At 39.6% G+C, this 17,547-nt stretch overlaps 1 protein-coding gene across 2 annotated transcripts in view; it reads left to right on the top strand.

The window, feature by feature from the left end:
- The window catches only part of ADGRB1 (adhesion G protein-coupled receptor B1), a 500,908-nt gene extending 498,294 nt beyond the window's left edge, over positions 1–2,614 (top strand). For both annotated transcript variants that reach the window (XM_063451001.1, XM_063451000.1), the window contains exon 32: positions 830–2,614. In XM_063451001.1, the coding sequence (XP_063307071.1) occupies positions 830–1,027 (198 nt within the window). In that variant the 3' untranslated portion in view covers positions 1,028–2,614. The remainder of the gene's footprint in view (positions 1–829) is intronic.
- The last annotated feature ends 14,933 nt before the right edge of the window (positions 2,615–17,547 follow it).

Below are 17,547 nucleotides of genomic sequence, written 5' to 3'. Positions count from 1 at the left end.
AAATTAGAATAATGAAATTGGACAAAGGGATTGTTGTACTGGAGCAGCTAACTAAATTTATGATTGTTGTATATCTCTTTTTTTTTTCCTTGGTACTCTAAAAACAATGGAGTAGACTTGGAGTTAAATCTATATAAATGATTTTACCAGAAAAGATGGATAGATGCCAAAGTTGTATTTTAAAATGGATTTATACCAATTTTATGGCTGTACCTGTATTTTGCTTTTAAAGATATGCAGAGCTATTAAATAAGGTCAAGACTCTGGAGAATTTAAATGTGGTTGGCAATTTTTAGGTCAAAATATAATATATATATATATATATATATATATATATATATATATAAATATTTACTCCAGAATTGCTTACAATAAATTGCCCTCACTAATAGATATTAGATACAGTATTATGTATCTTCCTGTCCATCCATTTCCTGCGTAGATTGCAAAAAGTTTGTGAACATTATAATTCAGTAAAAAATAATTACTTTTAATATGAATGGGTTTATCGAAATTAAATCAAAGAAGCATTTTTTAGTGGTGCCAAGGTTTAATGTATACAGTTTCAAACTGTTTTATAATTTATACTGTTTCAAATAAAAGATATTCATATATTTTCTTCTGTATTCTATGTCAGTACCTATTTGCTACCTGTGATATATTAAAATATTTTAAAATTGAAGGTCTGTCATTCCATATTAATAGTATTATAATTGAACAAAGAATATAACAAGTTGAAGATCCTTGCAGATTATAAGAACATTTTAACCTTTTCAAATATCTACTACACGTTTTATATATTATTTTTCTCTTCTTCTTGATTTTGCAGTTAGAAAAGCAACAGACACCAAACAAGAGGCCATGGGAAGGAATGAGAAAAATACAGTCACCCCCATCATGGGTTAAAAAGGACATGGAGCCCGTGTCCCCATCTCCTCTAGAATTAAAGACTGTGGAATGGGAGAAAACCGGAGCAACAATACCTCTGGTGGGACAAGACATTATCGACCTTCAGACTGAAGTCTGAATGTTCCAAAAAAGACTTCTTTTTATTTTTAAAGAGTATGATTCCATTTAAAAAGGAGAGAAGTTTGGTTTCGTTTGAAACCTTGTTAAAGTACTTTTGCATTGTCTCAGATGGGATATTACATTAGACTATAGCGATAGGTGCAACACGATCTCTCCCAGGTACAGCAGAAAAGGAACTAGGTAAACCATAAAAGATAAAGTTCAGTGATTGGACATCGACTGCAGTGGAGTAATCGTCCATATCGTAGAACTGCTGAGAGGTGATGCAGAAACAAGACTCAGTTTGTTTGGCTGGCAGATGTTATAAATTACACTTATACAAAGATACTCAAAATTAAATTAACAATTACATGGTACTGGTCTATTATATAACAGAACATTTTAGAAAGAGAAGTACAATCAGTGATTCCTCCTTTTGTTCACAATCTTCATGCAATATTTAAAAGCTAAATAAGTAGTGCCCGCTAGAGCTGGCCAAGAGAAGCAACAGGGAAAAAGAAGGTGGGATATGCACAGGACAACCTTTTATACCCTTAACGAGGTTCAGAAATGTGAGACTTTTCCAAAAACTGCAGCTTAGGAAGGTTTTAAACATAGCAGGTCTACACTATACATTGAAAGGAAGTCTCTGACTGTTATAAAGAGAAAAAAGTATGAGAATACCTACAAATTACCTTTTCTTTATCCTTTGCTAAATTAGGCAGAGGTTTGTCATGAGGAGAGTGTTATCTACAGAAATGTTTATATAGTTTTGTAACAAGGCTTGTGGAACTTGACAGACTGCATAGAAACGTAAGCTATGGAGATACAATAAAGTGTTCTGAAAACTAAGAGCACTTGTTTCTTTGCTCTTGTCCTCTTGAGAATCTTTCCACTGGACCAGAGACCATGAAGAGTCATGGCATCGTCAAGTAATGCCTTTGTGTTTGCTCCATGGTTGGGTAAGGTCTTGATCTCGTATAATCTGTTCGTGAGACACAACTCTGTCACTTGTCAGGAGCAAACATCTCAGAGAAAAGGGATGGCAATGGAGATCAGAAAGTCTATGGTGAATGTGTCGATGCGGAAAGATGCATAAATTAACCTTAATGGAGGTTGCTTGATATGCAAGCATTTTTTTGCGCCAATGTTTTTAAAAAATGACATTTATCTTGTCATTAACTGTATATTAAATAACTCAATAAATGTTAAAACAATTTTAAAAAAATCCAAAATATTAAATAAAGAGAAACAAGATTATTAAAACTGTGATGTAATTGTCAGATTTTAGATTATATATATAAATATATATAAAAAAGAAAGCACAAGGCCTCATGTGCCGTGTTGTATAATATTGTAATTATAATAATTACACATAATGAATTTTAGCCTATAAATATCTTTATACTGTGTTTATTTTTTTCTAACACTCAGACACCCTGGTCATCAGGTTTACGGACATTAGCCGTGTTATGTTACAACTAACCTACATGTTTGTTTAATAACTGTTGAGAATCTCTATCCCCCCTCCCAATTCCTCTGGTTAATTCATATATATATTTTTTTTTTAATCTTTTTTTTCCTATCTGTGTTTGTCATTTTTTGTGTACAGTTTTCAGAGCACAAATGAATGTGTTTTATTTCTAATAAAAAAAAGTGTAAACAACATTGTGCATTATTCCTGCTCCATAAATCAGCATCAGTGCACATGACATACGATGGCAATAATGTATAAGCGACAGTTTGTGACGTTACTATTGCTTCATTTTCTGTAGAAATGTCAAAATTCCACTGATCTTCAATTAACCAAAGATGGAGTGAAACCATGGCAAACTTAGAAGCAAGCATTACAGAGTTTGCTTATCTTCTACATGCAGAACCAGAACTTTGCTGTTGATGGCATTGTGGGTGCAACACAGCAGACAAGGCAGATAATTAACCGGAGCTTATGCAGAACTGGGCACTTGACAAAACATTCTTCTAGACTGGATTTTCAAATGTTAGTTTAAGTCTTGCTTGATAACAAAGTAAATTGTAAAGATCGGATAGCAGAATATCACAAGCTACTTAGATATAAAGCAAAGGTTATACCTGAATGGATGAACTAGATATTATAATGTGAGGAGCAGGAGCAAGTGTGTGGGAGGGATGCAGTATGGATGTGGGGTGCAGGTTCAGTGAGGTGGAGGAATTGATGCGGATTGCAGGTTCAGTGAGGTGGAGGAATGGATGTGGTGTCTAGATTCAGTGAGATGAAAGAATGGATGTGTGGTCCAGATTCAGTGATGAGGAGAAATGCATGTGGGGTCCAGATTCCATGAAGTGAAGAATGGATGTGGGGTCCAGATTCAGTGAGATAAAGGATTGGATGTGTGGCCCAGATTCAATGAGATGAAGGAATGGATCTGGGGTCCAGATTCAGTGAGATGACAGAAATTATGTGGAGTCCAAATTCAGTGAGACAGAGGAGTGAATGTGGGGTTCAGATACAGGGAGATGACAGAATGGATGTGGGATCCATATTCAGTGAGTGGGAGGAATAAATGTGGGATCCAGGCAAGTGAAGAATGGATATTGGGTTCAGATTCCCTGAGATGAAGGAATGGATGTGTCGTCCAGATTTTTTGAAGTGAAGAATGCATGTGGGTCCAGATTCCCTGAGATGAAGGAATGGATGTATGGTCCAGATTTCATAATATGAAGGAATGGATGTGAGGTCCAGATTCTGTGTGTTGAAGCAAAGGATGTGGGGGTCCAGATTCTGTGAAGTGAAGATTGGATGTGAGGTCCAGATTCAGTGAGGTGGAGAAATAGATGAGTGGTCCAGGTTCAGTAAGGTATATGGCAGAATGGAGGGGTTGGAGTTAGTGATTTGTAGGATGGGGGTTGTTTTTAAGATATAGGAGAGAATGTGGGTTTGAATTCATTAAGGTGTAGAAAGAAATGTAGGGCTGGAATCAGACAGATGAAAAAGTGGTTATGGGACCAGATTCAGTGAGGTTTGGACAGAATATGGAGGTTGTAAGAAGGAATTTAGGGCTGTATGCAGGAGTGGGTGGAGGAGCCAGTGAGGTATATGAGAGAATGCAGGGTTGGTTTCAGTAAGTTGTAATGGGATGCACGGCTAAATTTCATAACGTGTAGGAGGCAAAATTGGGACAAGATTTTGTAAAGTAAGGGATAATGTAGGGACATAATTCAGTAGGAAGCGGAGGAAGGAATGTGAGGAGAGAATGCATGGGGGGGGGGGGGCAGGTTCAGTGAATTTAAGGATGGAATGTGAAGACAAGTTTCAGAATGGTGGAGGATAGACTGCAAAGCCTGTATTCAATAATAGGGAAAGTGTGGAAGGAATTCAGTGTGGTGGGCTAGGTTAGATGAAGATTGTATTCATTAAAGAGACACTATGGGCAACAATACCTCTCTAATGTGTTAGTTAAAGAGGCAGGCTTATGGTGCAGGAGTTTGCAAGACATGTATATTTTTTATGCCAAAACTATGACTTTTTAAAACATGCAAAAAATATAACATATTTATGAGGTCAAAACAAATGTAAACTCAAATACATTAAAGTAGTATTGGCGCCAGGATTGTCCCTTTAAGTTGGAGTAGTGGATTTGGGGATGGATTCAATAAAGTGGAAGAAGGTGTATAGAGACTACATTAAGTAGCAAATTAATTGTAAGATCTAGATTTAGTGACATAGAGAATGAAATGTTTTAGTAGGTAAGTGAAGTTAGTAGGTAATAGAGAATCTCTGGGCCAGAATTCAGTAAGTGGAGAGGAGAACTCTGTGTTTGGCCCACATATAATATATAAAATATGTTTTATGTGTTTGCTCTAGAGCTGAAAATGTCTAGGGCCCTCAACACGCATTGTAATTATGACCAGCAACACAAAAGGTTCTATCTCTTTTACTGGATCACCGCATTTAATGTGTTCAACCTGTACATGTCTTTTTTTTTTTTATCCCCAGTACGTTGAATTCTGATTTTTTATAGCGTTATTATGTTATTCAAAATTGTATTGATTATTCACAAAGCAAGTTTAAATTAATTATATGAACACTAAAAAAAACAAACACAAAAACAGGTTTCCACAGAACACTGCCAGTACGGTCAAACATGATAACCATTTAATAACATGGGTTTAATGGTAGTGACACCTGCTTATGGTTTGCAGAGAACTGCCAAGCCCCCAAGACATACTTACATGATAGCTGTTCTGGATTTTGGCTGCACCACTTGGAGAGACAATTACCAGATTGAATGACTCCGAAAAGTAATAATACCTTTAGCAGCCGATTCTTAGGACACAGCTGTATGTTAGTGTTAAGAAGTTCATAGTGTTGGTTCTTTGTCCATAGTGACATGGGTTTGACAATGCAAGTAGGCATCTACATCTAGAACTAGATTGAGTGAAGATTTGATACTAAACATGAACAGAGAACACACTGTATGAATGGAAATTTGAGATGGTGATGGAATACAGGACTAATAGTGAGTGGTAAAATCAGACAGGAATACAACAAAAATATTTTGAGTCTCAATGGCAACAGATTGAGTGTTATATTGATGGCAACATTAGCAGAGAGGACCCATTACACACTTACCGATCTACCTTCATCATCTAAAGAGAGAGAGCTGTCTGTGACCCCCAGATAAAGAGAAAAGTGGGTAAACTAACTCCCTTGCTGCTTCGTCTAATGTCCAGTCCTGCCCTTCCCTTCAAATTTCTTCCATTCATCACCCTTGCTTTCATTGCCATTATGGTAAAGATCACTTGGATTTACTATATCTATTACCATTTATTTGAAGGAAAAACTTGCATTGAAATACATAGAGTTTTAGACCTCAATTCATTTTTTTAACTCTGACAATGTCATTGGGGGCTTGCCAAAATCTGCATTTAAACAGAACTGGGAGGTGTTTGAGGAATGCTATAGTCAAAGGAATGGAAATCGCAAATTTGACCCAGACATGACTTTCTAGAGGTACTGAGTCTGGTAATGTAAAAATGATACACTGCACCGTTATATTTAACAGGTTTATTCATATTAAATACTTTAAAGAAACAGAGGTCATTCATAGCTAGCTAAACCCTTACTAAATGTCAGATTATGATATAGTTTTATATTAACTCTCCAAACTAATTGCATTTACAATGTTATATTGAAATACATTTTACCTAAATTTATCCAGTCTCTAGAGTCTATAGTGTAAAATTATTACCTAGAGCTTGGTAAATTGCCAGAATCCTGGAAAGAAACAAGTTGCAGCAATTACTAAATGGGAAATACATGGAAAACTTTGTAACCTGCAAATAAAGTCCTGAGAGTTTAACTATTTGTACAATTACATATATACACTAGTCTACTTACAGGCAGATATTAGGGCCATGTATTTTACCTCCAGAATGTACAGGTTATAGTGTGTGCATGTATTAAAGGAACTCTCCACTGCCAAAATAAAAAATAAATAAATCACGGTGGTTAACTGCCTGGTAACCCGACCAGTTACTCTGCTAACTCTGAATGTAAAGGTGGTGGTGCTGGGTTTCTCCTCTCCCCTCACTGCTCCTTTAAACCTCTACCCACTCCCCCCCCCCCTTCCCTCTCTTTCCTGTCATTTGAAATACATTCAATTTGCCTTTTCAAACCCTTCTCTGCTAACATTGCTGTTATTTATCGTCCCCCTGGTTCCCCTCTTCTCTTCCTTGACCACTTTGCTGCCTGGCTACCCTATTTCCTCTCTTCTAACATTCCATCCCTAAATCTCGGGGACTTCAATATTCCTATTAACCCACCTTTGACCTCTGCAGCCACTAAACTACTTTCAATTACTTCCTCCCTCGGGCTATTGCAGTGGGCACATTCTCCCACCCGTGTAGCTGGCAATACCCTTGACCTAATCTTCACTTATGCATGTACAGTATCTAATATCTGCAACACTCCATTTCCACTCTCTGATCACCACCTCTTATCATTTGCTCACACGTACCCCCTCACCCAACAACCTCAGCCTAACCCTCCTCAACTCAGGAGGGACCTTAATTCTCTTGATCTCCAGCAGTTGTCAGCTGACATTGATTCACAACTGCTGTCCATCCCTTCCCTCTCCTGTCCTTCACTGGCCATCTCCACATATAACTCTACTCTTACATCTGCCTTGAACGCTGCAGCGCCGCTCCAAACAAGCACCTCGAGGAGGACCCGCCCCCAACCATGGCATACTAAATCAACACGCTACCTGCCAAGATGCTCCCGTTGTGCTGAACGCTCCTCTCACACCCAGTCAGACTTTCTCCATTATAGATTACTATTGTGATCATACAGTGCAGCCCTTGCCCTTGCCAAACAGTCCTACTTTTCCTCTCTCATTAGTTCATGTTCCCGCAACCCCAGGCATCTCTTTGGCACCTTTAATTCTCTTCTTCGCCCTGCTGTGGCCACCCCCCAAACTAACCTTACTGCTGATAACTTTGCATGTTACTTCACTGACAAGATTGAACAGGAAAGAATTCTCCCCTCCTTGCCATTCTGTTTCTCAACCACACATAGATCATGCCTTTCCTACCCTTCAGACATTCTCCCCGGCTACTGACCAAGAGGTGGCTGCTCTTCTTTGCTCCTCTCGCCCCACCACTTGCCCACTCGATCCTGTCCCATCTCACCTTATCAGATCTCTCTCCACTTGTCTCGTGCCTTCTTTAACACACATCTTCAACTGCTCTCTCTCTTCTGGCATCGTCCCTGCTGACCTTAAACATGCCACTGTAGTACCTATACTAAAAAAAACATCCCTCGACCCGTCCACCCCCTCTAACTACCGCCCCATATCCATGCTCCCTTTTTCCTAAAAGCTTCTGGATAGACTTGTCTTTACCCGTGTGTCTCATTTCCTCAATTCCAACTCTCTCCTTGACCCCTTTAAATCTGGCTTCCGCCCTCTCCACTCTACAGAGACTGCCCTTATCAAAGTAACTAACGACCTAATCACAGCTAAATCCAAAGGCCACTACTCCATACTAATTCTTCTTGACCTCTCAGCGGCCTTTGACACCGTTGATCATGCTCTCCTTCTTCAAACTCTTCAATCGCTTGGTCTCTGTAACTCTGTCCTCTCGTGGTTTTCCTCTTATCTCTCCCAACGCTCATTCAGTGTCTCTTTTTCTAATGATACCTCCTCCCCTCGTCCTGTCTCGGTTGGAGTCCCCCAAGGCTCTGTCCTTGGCCCCCTTCTATTTTCTCTTTATACTACCTCTCTTGGCAAACTTATTACCTCTTTTGGATTCCACTACCACCTGTACGCTGATGACGCCCAGCTATATCTCTCCTCCCCGGACCTCTCCCCTGCCATCCTGCAACGTGTCACTGCTTGCCTTTCTTCCATCTCTGACTGGATGTCCTCCAGCTTTCTGAAACTCAATCTCTCTAAAACTGAGCTCCTTGTCTTTCCTCCTCCTAATACTGATCCTCCTCTTTCGCTCTCCCTTCAAGTGTGTGGTACCCACATCAGTCCATCCTTGCAAGTGCGCTGTCTTGGCGTCATACTTGACTCTGGTCTCACCTTTGAGCCTCACATCCAGCATGTTGCCAAATCCTGTAGATTCCATCTTAAAAACATAGCCTGCATCCGCCCCTTTCTTGCACCAGATACTACCAAGGAGCTTGTCCATGCTCTAGTAATTTCACGCATGGATTATTGTAACCCTCTCCTGATTGGTCTTCCCAAAAGCCATACTGCACCCCTACAGTCCGTAATGAATGCTGCTGCTAGACTGATTTTCCTCTCTAGTCGTTTCTCTCACACCTCACCCCTCTGCCAGTCCTTACATTGGCTTCCTGTATGCTATAGGAGTCAATTCAAGGTACTAACTCACACCTATAAAGCACTGAATAACTCTAGCCCCTCTTATATCTCCTCACAGATCCATAGGTATGTCCCTTCTTGGTCTCTCCACTCTGTCTGTGATCACCTCCTGTCCGTTGTCCGCATCCGTACGGCCAACTCGCGCTTGCAGGACTTCTCGTGGGCGGCTCCCTTCCTATGGAATAGCCTGCCTACCGCCATCAGACTCTCCCCTAGTCTTGCATCTTTTAAGAAGTGCCTTAAAACCCATCTCTTTAGGAAAGCTTATGGCCTCCAAGACTAACCCCTACCTCACATACCTGTCTCTTGCCCTCTCCTAAAGGGCAGCCCACCTTATTTGATTGCAAATTCCTGTCCTAATGTGTTTTACACCCCACCTCCTATAGAATGTAAGCTCAATTGAGCAGGATCCTCTTCAACCTATTGTTCCCGTAAGTTTATTTGTAATTGTCCTATTTATAGTTAAATCCCCTCTCATAATATTGTAAAGCGCTACGGAATCTGTTGGCGCTATATAAAAGGCAATAATAATAATAATAATAATAATAATAATAATAATTCCCTTCCTTCAGTCGAACAGGAACCTTGTAAAGTGTAAAGAGACCTATATTCCCCCAGTAACTGCACGATACACAGTTATGGAGGTACAACAACACTTTATTTGCCCCCCTGGCTTTTATGTAAAACCCCATGCAAGGGGCGTACACCACACAACGACAGTGTCCCCTCCCAGGGGTTGTATTGCGGAAACGGAACTCCAGTCCCTTTATACCCTGTTCCCACCACCCAACCACAGGGCTTCTGGTGATAGGAGTCTTCTTCCCACCCAAATATAGGGTCCTCATCCCATGAGCCTCTGCACCTGGGAGTTCCCCCCCCGGGGGGGTAGGGTGCTGCTGGAGGGTGGGGTGGTGCTGGGGGAGATAGGGGTGGTGCTGGGGGGTAAGGGTACTTCTGGAGGGGTAGGGGTGCTGTGTGTCAGTATCCCCCCCCTTCTTACCTTTAATGAAGTGGGGGGGGGGGACACAGCCATCCCTGGTGGTCCGGTGGTGGCAGGCAGTGCTTCCGTGTCGAGAGGCAGGGGGAGGGATCTGTGATGCTGATCCCCTGTCCTCCCGCGAGATGCTGTGTGGAGCGTTGCCATGGTAACGCTCGACAACGCTCCACACAGCATCGCGTGGGAGGACAGGGGATCAGCATCACAGATCCCTCCCCCTGCCTCCCGACACGGAAGCAGAGTAGGCGCCTGCCGTTTCGGGCAGGCAGGTGCCTACTCTGCAGTGATGCCCACAGAGAGGGCCCGGCGTGCCACCTGTGGCACGCGTGCCATAGGTTCGCCATCACTGGTCTAGGGGAATGTCTTTCTTTTAGCTTTGCTAACCGTGTGTCAAATAAGTGTATCTATATGCTACTGAAGGTGCTGAAATGGCCAAATGTTATACTCAGCGCATAAGGAGGAATCAGAACAAGAAATATAAATGCATGTTGGTATAGTCTGCAGAATAACAGAATGTACAGATCAATACCTGAAAAGCTACTGAACCAGTGACAGTTAATATTTAATACATTGAAGTAGTATTTTCCAGTCTGGTAATGCTGAGAATGTCATGGACAAGTGAGCCCGCACTGCAGGTGTATAAGCCTGGATTAGATTTCCTGGAGTTGTCTTGCTTTCTATCAAACATTTCTCTAGACAGTTTTGTTGACCAGAGTAGCTGTGTCATATTACAAGTGAAAAGAAAAATACGACATTTCTTTCTGCCAATTCCTTTGTGAGGTCAGGAAATTCTGTGGATTGTCAGTTCTATATATTTATTAAGTATTCAATACTATGCTTGCAGGCAATTTCAAAAGGAACAGTAATTCAAATGATTACCTTCAAAAGTGCCTGTGGCAGGTGCGTCCACAGTAACAATTTTATATCTACGTCTAAATATTTTTATATTTCGTAATTTTGTATCCACAGTGACTTGATCAACCTGAATTTCCATGAAAATATATTACACTTTCATTTGAGCCAGTTTGTCTGAATAAAAGTCTTGTTAACTGATAACTTAAATAAACCAATTCCCAATCTATCTTAACCAGGTACATCCGACAAAAAATGGTACGTCCGCAGCAAATAGGAGCCTTGGACTTACCTGGAACGGTGGTAATCCCAGTCGGGGGAGAATGCACGAGACCCCAGCAGTCCCCCTGCAGCAACTCTGGCCACTGTGACCCTCCAGTCACTGTGGCCATACAGGCACAAGGGATTCTAAGATCAAATCTGTGTATGGCCTGGATTGACAACAAGAACTCATATGACACAATGCCACACACATGGATACTGGAAAATTCATTTTCAATCAGATGTAACTTACTTTCAAATATTTTATCTCCTGTCCTGTAAATTGAACTTTAATCACACACATGGGGCTCCTACAGGGTCTAGCAAGTTATTAACAGCGCAGAGATACAGCATTCTAAATTTCACAGAATTTGCAATAAAGGAAGTGTAAACATTAGATCTCTCTTTACAGGAAGTGTTTAGGAAGACTGAGCAAGTTACATGCAGGGAGGTGTGATTAGTGCTGTATAAGCTCATTGATTTAACTCCAAGCTAGCAAGAAATTGAGTAGTAAGACTGCAGGATTATGATCTATACACCAAAACTGATACACTAAGCTAAAGTTGTTTTGGTGACTACAGTGTACCTTTAACTGTGAACTCCACAGACTAAACCACAGGTAAAAAATTTGGGATAAATTTGTTCGGCGATCAACAGGATATTTATTCTGAAGAAGACAAGCCTAGGCTCCTCTTTGGTATAAGATTGAGTGCAAAACAAACAAGGTGTTCGCCATATCACCATTCTGCATATGACAATAAAGTATTAGATTTTGAAAATCAGACTGCTTTCTGACACCATGTGCTATGTCCATAAATGGACAATTTCTTTTATAGTTATATGAAATCATTTTTTCAAGAGACAGGCAAAAGTAGATCTCGGAGTAGCATGTCACAGTTTGGTAAGTCTATATATTGGACACATGAACATGTGCTTAACAAACTTCCAGAGGCAGATTAGATAATATTTCACACAAGTAAAGTGATTAAAAAATCTCAACCACACAACCAACATGACATCTTCCTTGCATGGTCTGATACCTCTACTTGTGGCGGTCTGCTGCCTTCTATGGTAAGTATGGCAATTAGGAGTCACTGTCCTTATTAGACTATCCAATTAATCTCCCAGACCTCCATAATGGCCAAGAACCATTTGTAATTACAAGAATGTGAAGACTCTACTTATAAAACCATTAGCAGTGAGAAAGATTATCTAACAATTGGATCCTTTAGAAGTTAACACAACATACTGGTAAAAATAAGATGACCCCATTCTGCAAGGTTTGTTCAGAGCGTAATCTATAGGAGCTGGGTTGTAGTGGTGCAGTAACCAACTCTGCCAAAAAAAATTCTCATTGGTTTCAACAGTTTGCAAAGTTTTAAGATAAACTTTTGCAAAACACTTGAAACTGCAGTACTGTTCCCTGAAAGATCTAACCTATTCATTAATCCTGCAGAGTTAAACTGTTTAGTACAATGTGCCAGATTCTAAAAGCATTTTGGAAAAGATATAAGTTGCTAATTGTTAATATTCATAAAATAATTATTATCTCGGGAGCGAACTTGCGAGAATACGGATTTAGTGACTCAACTCGTGATGCAGACAACCTTTGGCACTCAAGCCTACAAAGCCAAAGGTTAGCCATCACTCCACTAGACCCTTATGACATTTCAATCGATTCTTTTTCTCTTGACATACTCTAGACATTTCGTAGAGCAACATATAGATTTTTCTTATGTCGCACAGTATTGTTAGGTGACAGGTGTTATTTTAAGTGATTAATGGTACTGTGTTTTAGCAGGTAAAGCCTTGTAGGATATTTAACCATTTAATTAAAAGGCAAAATTATCCATGGAGGATCATGGTAATATACTGTTGTTTACAAACTGTAGATCAAATTATACTTTTTTTGTTCATCATCTGTCTTGAGCTGTATATATATATATATATATATATATATACAAAAAATGAAAAAAAGATAGCACTCCCAGGACTTGTAAGTAAAAATAAAACTTAACTTTTAATCAATCAGCAAGAGGTCGTCGTTTCAGTCTGTTAACCACAGACTTTCATCAGGACCTGATGAAAGTCTGTGGTTAACAGACTGAAACGTCGACCTCTTGCTGATTGATTAAAAGTTAAGTTTTATTTTTACTTACAAGTCCTGGGAGTGCTATCTTTTTTTCATTTTTTGTATTTTGCTGGACAAGCACCGGGCATATACCTTTGGATTGTGGAGTGCAGGATTATTTTGTTTCCTTATATATATATACATATATAAGATACAAAATTACCGGCACTCAAGGATTGATAGTATTTCAAATCTTCATTTATTTCGAAGACAAAAATCGACGTTTCAGCTCCTCACAGGAGATTTCATCAGGACACTGATGAAAGCTCCTGTGAGGAGCTGAAACGTCAATTTTTGTCTTCGAAATAAATGAAGATTTGAAATACTATCAATCCTTGAGTGCCGGTAATTTTGTATCTTATACTATTTGGCCACCAGAGCACCAGGTAATTTTTTCTATTATTTAAGTTGGAGTGCAGGGGTTCTCTGGATTTATATATATATATTTTAAATTGTTTTACTTTATTTGTTGTTTGACAAACAGCTTGACACTGAAAAATCCTGTGACTACAGACAAGAAAACAACATGAATATCTATGAAGATGCAGGAACAATCCAAGCACCATAACCACTACAGAGTTAGTAGTCAAACCATTTGACTTCTCACCTTGGTTTCATTAGATGATGCTCCATACCCCTTCCCTTCCGGTTTGAGAGTGGGAAGCTAATGCTAACTAGCATGTTTGCTCTCCTGAGTTAAGTCTTGTATTGCAGGGCCAGCTAAAAAGCATAAGCTGATTGTCCTCAGCCAATGAGCTAAGGCCTGCACTGCAGACATAACTTGGATATAGAGCTTCTGGTTCTCATTGAGGCAGGGAGTAATCCCAACAGACCCCAAGATTATTAAAATAACTACAAAAAATACAGAACTTGTTACCGTCATTCTCCAACAGTATGACAGTATTGGTAAATCAATGCATTTTGTATGATTTCACACTCAATTCACATTTCATCTAACAACTAGTTAACACTTCCTTAAAGAGACACTCTACTTTGAAGTTAAGTTAGATGTGTTCCTTTACTATTTTAGATTGGAAGTCCCTCACATTGATGAAAAAAAGCCCGCATCTGGGGAATGGAGACCTCTCCTCTGTATATTTCCTTTTAAATCATTCTCTCTTTCTCTCTTGTTTATTGAGTCTCAAAGTTTCTCTTTATTTTTCTCACCTCCCTCTTTTTCTTCATCTCTCCAGAATTGAGATATTACATAACTTTACTATTAAAATGAGAACTTAAAGTGAATTTATTTTTTTTTCAACTTGAAGTTTATTGATTTTCCAATAAATCAGATCAATCGTAGGTAGAGTAACACATAAAGAAACAAAAATGTCACAAGTGAACAGATAAAAAAAAGCATTAGGTGCAATAGGTGTTTAGCGGAAATGCAAAACTCAATGCAACCCATTGAGTTATTAGAAATTACTTATTGATACACTTTTGATATAGCATGATCCAAAGTAACCTCTTCCATGGTAGGTATTTTTGACTGCTTTTGAATGGAGCAATTGCATGATTTGTTTTTTAAATCTTGCAATATTACAATCACAAAGTGATAGGCAGATTTGTTGTTGTAAGTCTTCTATCTAGACTTATCAGCCAAAACGCGAAAAGAAGCTTAATCCTAAACAAGAACAAACTATTTTTTTCTCTGAATTTACAAAACATCTCAAGTAAAATTGATATCCATGTGTACGCAAATATTGGTATCCACTGATGAGAGCCATTGGGGATCCCCCACAAGCACACAAGAGAGGGAAAGAGAGAAAGAATAAAGAAAGAACTAGGAAAGGGACAGGACAAATCCCATGCGGCATCTTTTTGGCTAACTGTCTGTAGCCAAGTATGTGCAACTATTACAGGAATATGCCTCCAATTATATTAAAGAGAGAAGTGTATGACAGCTAGGTTTCCTCTGTTAAATGCAATGCTTTGTAAGCCTCCAATTCAATTAAGGAATCCCTACCACAACAGAGTCAACTTATCTGACCTACCCTGAGATGACGCAACAGTAGCTCTGTCAATCTAGTCTCCTCCACTCTACCTAGCCATTCTCCCACCATTGGATTAGCATAGCTCCTTCAATGCAGGAGTATTAGTGCTTTGGCTGCATTAACTGAGTGTCACATAACTAAATGTTTATATTTTTTAGTGAGTACTCTGTGTGGTGCAACAGGATTGATGCTGGACCCAGGGTGATCTCCCAATTGAACACAGGCAAGGTGATGGTTAGGATGGTTCTCCAGGAAAGGGCTAAATTAGAGCATAACCATAAGAGCGTAAGTCACCTCGCCACCCTTACATCTCCAGCACCCTTCCTCAACTCTTGAAAACAGACTGTGAAGTAGTACTGGCAGTCAATACCATCCGAACATTAACTTAAACTAAGAGAAGAAGGTATAATCCCTTTCCCCGGCGTGATTAGAGCACCAAGCATCCTATAATTGCAAGTCACAAAGCGCCATTCTGGGATTTTGGTAGTTCCAGACTATGTGTCAGGGGAAGGTAAAGTGGCAAATTTAAATCCCCACCCACAATAAGTATACCCTGAGTAAACTTTGATAGTGCCATCTAGGTCTTTACTAGAAATCTTAATTGATTGTGTTGGTGCGTAAATGTTTGCAAAAGTGTAAAGTGCTCCATAGATATCTCCCTGAACAAATATTAATCTGCCCTCCTTGTGGGCTTGTGTGTAAATATGTTGAAAGTGTGTGGAATCCATGAATAACAAAGCTACCTCTCTAGTTCGATAGAGTTTATGGAATTTGTGTATAGTGGCGCTTAAGAAAAGATAAAAGTATATAGAGCTGCTACCACCTAAAGTGCCGTCCTCTCACAACCTGGCACTCACAGATTCAGTTTGGTAAAATTACTGAGTAATATCCAAGACAAAACCCAGTGTAAAGTGGAGCGCTTGAGAAATAACTTACCCCCCTTGGAAGTCTAAGTAACCTAAGGGGGGAATAAAAAACAATAGTGTAGGGTGTTTAAATACAATCAGAGTGAGGCAACTCAATGATGGTTCACTCACGTGGTTCTGAGCCTAAACAGGACAGGCTCAGATCTCTCAGGCAGACGTGTGCTTAGGGAGACACAGACCCTTTAACTGGTGATTCTTTGGATCCTCTTTCTATAAATGTAACAGATACCAATATCTGGTGTAGTAAATTAAGGATAACAGTGTGTGCAGATAAATAAGTGGAACTGCTCACCTTGTATATAGCCTAAGACTTGGCTATCCAGCAAGTGTGTCTTTAAGAGGACACATACCCTTCTTTGGTTGAAGCAGGAACTTTGAGTGTAGACTGATCAAACTCTCAGGTGGACTAGTAGTAAAGGTGAATTTATTGAATACAAATATAACATTAAAAACAACAAAATGTATAAATATCAAAAGTCCAATCATATGAGTTTATCCGAGACGCGTTTCGCCTGGTCGGCTTTTTCAATCGGTGTCTGCCTCTTGGTTCCCTGTCTTCTTTTAAATGCTGTCTGTGGGTTTCATTGGTGGGCAGATTCGCGCCCTCTTGTTCCATTTCAGCTGTAGCCTTGATTTTCTTCCTTCCGTTCCGGTTTCGTCGACCGGAAGTGACATAACGCTGATATGTAGAATCTTATTTCCTATTAAGTCTGTTGGCGCCATTTTGCTTAATGGCAAAGATCTAATAGAGGAGTAATGCTCCCATAGGAATATCGGATGAAAGAGTGAGGGCAATAGAACAAAAAACCCAATATCAGTATTTCGAATAAAAACAAAAGTATAATATGACAATCTTAGAGGTATAGCATACAGGGAGTGCAGAATTATTAGGCAAGTTGTATTTTTGAGGATTCATTTTATTATTGAACAACAACCATGTTCTCAATGAACCCAAAAAACTCATTAATATCAGAACTGAATATTTTTGGAAGTAGTTTTTAGTTTGTTTTAAGTTATAGCTATTTTAGGGGGATATCTGTGTGTGCAGGTGACTATTACTGTGCATAATTATTAGGCAACTTAACAAAAAACAAATATATACCCATTTCAATTATTTATTTTTACCAGTGAAACCAATATAACATCTCAACATTCACAAATATACATTTCTGACATTCAAAAACATAACAAAAACAAATCAGTGACCAATATAGCCACCTTTCTTTGCAAGGACACTCAAAAGCCTGCCATCCATGGATTCGGTCAGTGTTTTGATCTGTTCACCATCAACATTGCGTCTAGCAGCAACCACAGCCTCCCAGACACTGTTCAGAGAGGTGTACTGTTTTCCCTCCTTGTAAATCTCACATTTGATGATGGACCACAGGTTCTCAATGGGGTTCAGATCAGGTGGACAAGGAGGCCATGTCATTAGATTTTCTTCTTTTATACCCTTTCTTGCCAGCCACGCTGTGGAGTACTTGGACGCGTGTGATGGAGCATTGTCCTG

The sequence above is a fragment of the Pelobates fuscus genome, chromosome 4, assembly GCF_036172605.1.
Source record: "Pelobates fuscus isolate aPelFus1 chromosome 4, aPelFus1.pri, whole genome shotgun sequence".
NCBI classification, from domain to species: Eukaryota; Metazoa; Chordata; class Amphibia; order Anura; family Pelobatidae; genus Pelobates; species Pelobates fuscus.
The sequence above is the reverse complement of the archived record's forward strand: the minus strand, read 5'-3'. Positions and strand labels throughout refer to the sequence as shown.